The sequence below is a fragment of the Dama dama genome, chromosome 12 (genome assembly GCF_033118175.1).
Source record: "Dama dama isolate Ldn47 chromosome 12, ASM3311817v1, whole genome shotgun sequence".
In the NCBI taxonomy this organism is placed as follows: domain Eukaryota; kingdom Metazoa; phylum Chordata; class Mammalia; order Artiodactyla; family Cervidae; genus Dama; species Dama dama.
Window position 1 is genome coordinate 74,970,610 of NC_083692.1, and position 6,127 is coordinate 74,976,736.

The 6,127-nt window shown below is 41.5% G+C and overlaps 1 protein-coding gene across 1 annotated transcript; it reads left to right on the plus strand.

The window, feature by feature from the left end:
• The first annotated feature begins 1,994 nt into the window (after positions 1–1,994).
• RNASE10 (ribonuclease A family member 10 (inactive)) lies at positions 1,995–2,633 on the plus strand. Its single transcript, XM_061158470.1, has one exon. It carries the CDS (start codon positions 1,995–1,997, stop codon positions 2,631–2,633), a length of 639 nt encoding a protein of 212 aa, XP_061014453.1.
• Positions 2,634–6,127: the final 3,494 nt, after the last annotated feature.

Genomic DNA, 6,127 nt, shown 5'->3' on the forward strand with positions numbered 1-6,127 from the left:
GTGGAACAATTGATTGGGTAGATAAAACCATTTGCAGTTTCCCAGACTGGAGACATTTCCTGTCTTGGATGTCTGGATCTGTTTCAATATCCGAGTAGTCTGGCGTTTGTGGTATAGTGGTGAGCATAGCTGCCTTCCTAGTAGCCTGACTTCAAAGTGTTCATGGGAGCAGAAAGGACAATTGGCTGTGTGTTTATTCAGTGCTAGGCAAGGGGAGTGGGAGTGGAAATGGGTGTAGGAAGTAAGTCTGGGTTTAAGAGCACAGAAGCCGCTAGAGGATAACCGGTTTTCTCCAGACCAGCATCCAGGGTACTTTTCAGAGAACAGGAAAACCTGGGAGGGACAAAATTGGAAACCAAGAAGACACAAGCATCTCTGATGCTATCTAGGTATGTAGGTAAGTCACAGTTTATTGGGCATTCCAGGGGAAGACATGAGAAATTCTCTTTTTTAAAAATTAAAAAAATTTGAGGGAACTTCCTGGTGGTCCAGTTAATAGGACTTCATGTTTTCGCTATGGAAGGCTTGGGTTTGATCCTTGGTTGGGGAACTAAGATCCCATAAGCTTTGCATCATGGTTAAAAAAAATTTTTTTTTAATATTTGTAACTTTACATAAAAGTTGTAACAATAATACAAGGAACTTCTAAATACCCTTTTCTAGTCACAATATTTAAAATTTTTCTTTCCCTCATTAAACTTTTCTTCTTTCCTTTTCTGTAAACACACATGCACATACATACATATGATCCACATTTTTTTTTGGCCACACTACCTGGCTTATGGGATCTTAGTTTCCCCTACCAAAGGTTGAACTCAGGCCCTATCCAGTGAGACCATGGAGTCTTAACCACTGGACTGCCAGGGAAGTCCCCATATGATCTTTATTTGGAATCTTGGAGAGTAAGTTGCTTGTATCATGCCCCTGTGCAATATTTTAGGATTCATTTTCTAAGAACAAAGATATCTTCTTTGACAACTGTAGTATAAATTTCAAGTTCCACATATCAAACACTGACATAGCACTCCTATCTACTCCATTGACAATATTCTTGTATTATCAATTGTCTCAAAAATGTTTTTTATAGCAATATTTTTTTCTGGTAGGGAAGGTCTCTCTTTGATAGGGGCATGAGGCTGGCATAGCAGGACAAAGGCACATACTGCTTCTCTCAGCCTCTTTAGGATCTTTATTAGTAGGGGAACTCTGATGCTCATTTGTTTGGTTTACTTTGGTTTCATTCTTAGTCCCTATCCTCCTTAAAGAGTATAAAAACTAATCAGTAGGAAATACCCAAGTGCTAAGAAATCTATAGTAGTAGAAAGGATTTGACTTGACAAGATGCAGTATTAGCAAGGGGAAATTTGGCTCCCTCCCTCCAGTCTTCCCTCCCCAATCTCCCTTCCATAGCAGCCTCAGTTTAGGAGTGAAAATGAACTATAGTACTTTTTCTATTCCTTTTGATCTTTTGGGGGGAAGGTGGGTAGCTGGGAGAATAATAAATACTTGAATGAGCAAAAATTAATTTGGGAAAAAAAATTAGGGAGTTGGTCTCCTATGGTAATTCTAGTCCTTTACTGAGAATAAGTTTCTAAAAGAATTTCTCTCAAGGAAAAAGTGACACTGTATTTGTCTTTTTACCTATTCTTTTTGGTGACTTGGAACTAATTTCTGTTTAAAAGTCAATTGATGTCAACCTTCCCCCCTGATTCCCCATATGTGACCCAATTATAGAACAGCTTCCCTGGTCATCTTGCAGTACTGCACGATCCACACATTATTCCACAGCAACAGGGAATGAATGAGAGGGCAGGAGAATGGGAAAAGAGTGAGAAAGGATCTCCGCCTTGGGTGAGGGATGGATAATGTGGAGAAGAGGGAGGAGAAGACCCCAAAGACTATGCTCTCGGAGTTTTGGGGAGTTTAGGATCTCTACTGAAGCCAAGTTTCATCTCAAAGTCAGTCCTCTGTTTCCCTTCTTCCCACCAGGCAAAATGAAGCTGACTCTGGTGCAGATCTTCTTCATGATGTTGTTGCTGCTGCTGGGCCTAGGGGTGGGCCTGGGCTTGGGACTCCAGATGGCAGCAGCCGTCCTGGAGGAAAGTGACCAGCTACTGGATGAGTTTCTGTCCAGTGACTCACAGGACAAAGTTGAGGCCACTAAGGAAGGACTGGACAGCCGAAGCGTGGAAACCCTGCTGGTTAGCAACAAAGAAGTGGTGCAACCAGAAGACACCATCACCAGTGAAGATGAAGTTGGCGGAGACAGGATGCTCAGAGCTGAGGTTCTTTTAGAGAACAAAGACTATCTTAGGTCTGACATGATGGATAGGGAATGCAATGCCCTGATGGCACCGAAGTTGAAGTCAAAAGACCACGCATGCATACCCCAATACATATTTATCCATGAGGAACTAGAAGCAGTCAAAGCTGTCTGTAAGAGTCCTGCTGTTGCCTGTGATCTCAAGGGAGGCAAATGCCACAAAAGCCCCCGTCCTTTTGATTTGACATTCTGCAAGTTATCCAAATCAGGCCAAGTGATTCCTCACTGTAATTATGTAACTTTTATTCTTGAAAAGTACATTCTTATGTCCTGTAGTGACATGAAAGTCCAGATAACATCTGAATCATGAAGTAACTTTTCTTCACCTTCTCACTTTTGTCTTCCTTTCACTTCTTTTCCTTACTGTTCTCATCCTTAAGTATTCTGCAAAGAAGGGTTTGGCAAGAGAAGCTGGACTATTCTGATAAATACAAAAATATAAATCTTCTTTCCCTAGGGTTCAACCAACTTGTATTTTGTTCCTGGGATTAGAGGTGGCACAAGATGGTGATGATGTCTGATCTTTGTAGGTTCTGTCTCTTGGAGTCTATCCCTTGTCCTGGAAAAAGATAAGACAGTCTCTTTTATGATCTTGGTCATTAGTCTGTTCCCTGGTCTGGAGGCATTTAGATGTGGAGTACAAGAGTTTAATGCATCCTTACCCATGTCCTTCCCAGCTAGCCACCATGAGCTTCTAGGGCACTCACATAAACCTCCTGGGCTTCCCAAGAAGCACTTCTCTGCCATAGATGCAAATTAAAATGACTCTACCTGTGACTGTATTTGAAAAACCATATGGACCAAGTTTCTTTTCCTGACCCCTGATTGTAGGTGTACCACCTTGGTGCAGTGTTATGGTGGTGCAGACCGACATCAAACATGTTCTGGGGCAAAGACAGCATTCATTTTCCTGACCCTTCTCAACTCTTCCCCCTCCCATCTTTTACTACCTGTCATTTTGCCCCTTCTCTTCCCTCCCTTTGTTTCTCCCTCACCCCCAGCCACTTTCTCCTAGTCTTGTTTTCCTCTTCTTTGGGGGCTCTCCCTATTCTTTCTCTGAATCCTTTTAGAAATTCATTCAGCCAACACTGATCTCTTATGCCATGCCAGGTAAGAAGATGCTGGTCTTATAAAGAGTTTGGCATAGGGGTTTAGAGGGAGGGTGGGTCAGGAGAGTGGAGAGAATAGAGAACTGTTTCTTAAAACTATGTCCAATAAGTAGAATAATGCTCACATTAGATGCTCAACAGAAGTAGAATGAATGGGATTGGAGGAAATTTTATGCTTACTCAGTACCTCTTTCCTTTTTTTGTTCTGAAAAACAAGAAAGTTGGTGAAAGAATATTTTCAGCAGAAAAGGGACTGGATCTACTCAGAGGAGAAATGCTATGGAGTTGAATAAATAGAGGGTGTAAGTGGTTGCCCAGCCTATTTCCTCTGAATTCAGATCTATCAAAAAATAGTTTAGACTGGCAGGGGTACAGAAGAGATCTTCAAAAATGGCAATAAGGATTCACTATGTGACTTGATTTTGAGATTTCCTTTCCCTAGGGTTTTTTCTGCTTTAGCCTTCTAGGCAGTAACACACTCAAGAGTCAGGGACATCCGTAAATGGGAGACTGGAGGAAGGAAAAGTTTGTCTTACTCTGTCTGGCTTTTCTTTTCCTGTTCTTTCATCATTTAGTCCCTAATTTCCCTTATCCTTCCTGTTCTTACAGGCAAGCAACCACTTAAATGCTTTGCCTCTAGTCTCTGCTCAGATTCCCCTATTTCAATATTTCCCTTATACTTTTGACTCACCTCTCCTGGCAGTGACCTCTCAGGAGCAGTGTTGTTAGGCAGGAAGTGTGACTACAGCTGTGGGCTGCCCTGACCTTTCAGAGGTGGGTTGAGGAGTGGCAAGAGGCAAGGCCCTGGGCAAGGCAGATTTCTACCCTTCCTGATGGAGGATGTCTTTCAGGAGAAATAGACAAAAGATGATTTAAGACAAGGGAGAAAAAAGAGAAGTGAGATGTGAGAGCGGAAAGAAGAGGGGCTATCAGAGAAAATCATTCCAATTTTAGTATATATGCTGCCGAAGCGAGCACAGAGAAAATCAGTCATCCAGTAGGTAAACCAAAAACACTGAAGATTGGGAATGGAATGGGAAAGATTCCAAGTTTGACGTCTTGACCATAAGACAAAGGATCCATTGTGTGGGGTGAACTATTAGGAGACTGGAATTGGCAAGAAACGGAAGCCAATATGTTTTCATTCACAGATGAGACTACATCCTCTCATAGGTTCCCACCAGCTTCTCTCCTTAAGCGTGTCCACACTCCAATGAGTACCTCTATCACCCTCTTTTGGTCTTCACTTCAGACAAATCTCAGTGGTTAGGTTTTTATCTGACTATAGAAACTATTTCAGGAAGTTCAGTTCAGTTTCCTATTTCAGGAAAGCAATTTACAAAGCCTTCTGCAGGCTCCTAGTGGCTTAAGCAGGAAAACATAGCTTGGTAGGTGTAACGGGTTGATAAGATGTGGGAACTTCACTCACCAGAAATAGAAAATTAATTCCCTTGTGGCTCAGCTGGTAAAGAATTTGCCTGCAATGTGGAAGACCTGGGTTCAATCCCTGGGTTAGGAAGATTCCCTGGAGAAGGGAAAGGCTACCCATTCCAGTATTCTGGCCTGGAGAATTCCATGGACTTTATAGTCCATGGGGTCACAAAGAGTCAGACACAACTGAGCGACTTTCACACACATAGCTCAAATGATGCCTGATTCATAGAACTTCCACAAAGTCTTCTGGCTTCAACGTATCTCCCACTTTGCTCTTCCAGGGTATATGCTTACTTAGCCCATATAACAGGCTCTCAAAGCTTTTCCCAATGTTCCTAAATCCCCAAAGCTCTGAAAACTGAACAGTTTTCTTTCAAAGTGGTTCCCAAACTCAGTGAGATGTAAGTCTGACTGAACTGACTATGTTAGTATAATTATTATCTTTATTTATTCTCTATAATTTTTATGGCTTCCCTGGCGGCTCAGTGGTAAAGAATCCACCTGCCAACACAGGAGAGGCAGGTTCGATCTCTAGACCAGGAAAATCCCCCGGTGAAGGAAATGGCAATCCACTCCAGTATTCCTGTCTGGGAAATCCCATGGACAGAAGAGCCTGGTGGGCTGCAGTTCGCGGGGTCGCTAAAATTCGGACACAACTTACCGACTAAACAACAACAATGACTGTTACACATTTCACTGAGGAAATATCAAAATGTCTGATTATGAATACTGTCTCAGATAAACTCTTCTGGGGATGCATAAGTAATATATCTTATACCTCCACACAATGTTGCTTTTTAAAATCCTAAAAATTCTGTTTCAAAATTCATTGGCCCTATAAGTTTCAGGTAAGGGATTGGGACCTATATATACTCTTTAGTTAGCCGTTAATTAATCTGAGTATTTAGTGAGACCATAAGCATTTTTGTGAAGACAGCTCTGTTATGAATTTCTTCTATATTTTCAATACATTTTTTGATCAATGGTTACCTGCTTACTGATTATCCAGTACCTCCTCAGAAGTTATAGAAATTGTATGAAACATAGAATCATGTAAGACAAGCAAGTTTTCTGACTTCTATCAAATGTTGCACACGCAAATAAAAAGACCTGAGTGGCTTAATTCATGTTCCTGAGGACTCTATGTGAATTCTTTTAAGACAAGCAGGAAAGAAACTACCATTGTATGATGGGCACTGTATACTAGGTACTGTCCATGCTTGGTTTTATGTAGTTCTTGTAAGGAGGTGGTATTTTATTA

Coding starts and splice junctions, on each gene's coding strand:
- RNASE10 (XM_061158470.1), top strand. CDS start 1,995: ATGAAGCTGACTCTGGTGCAGATCTTCTTCATGATGTTGTTGCTGCTG.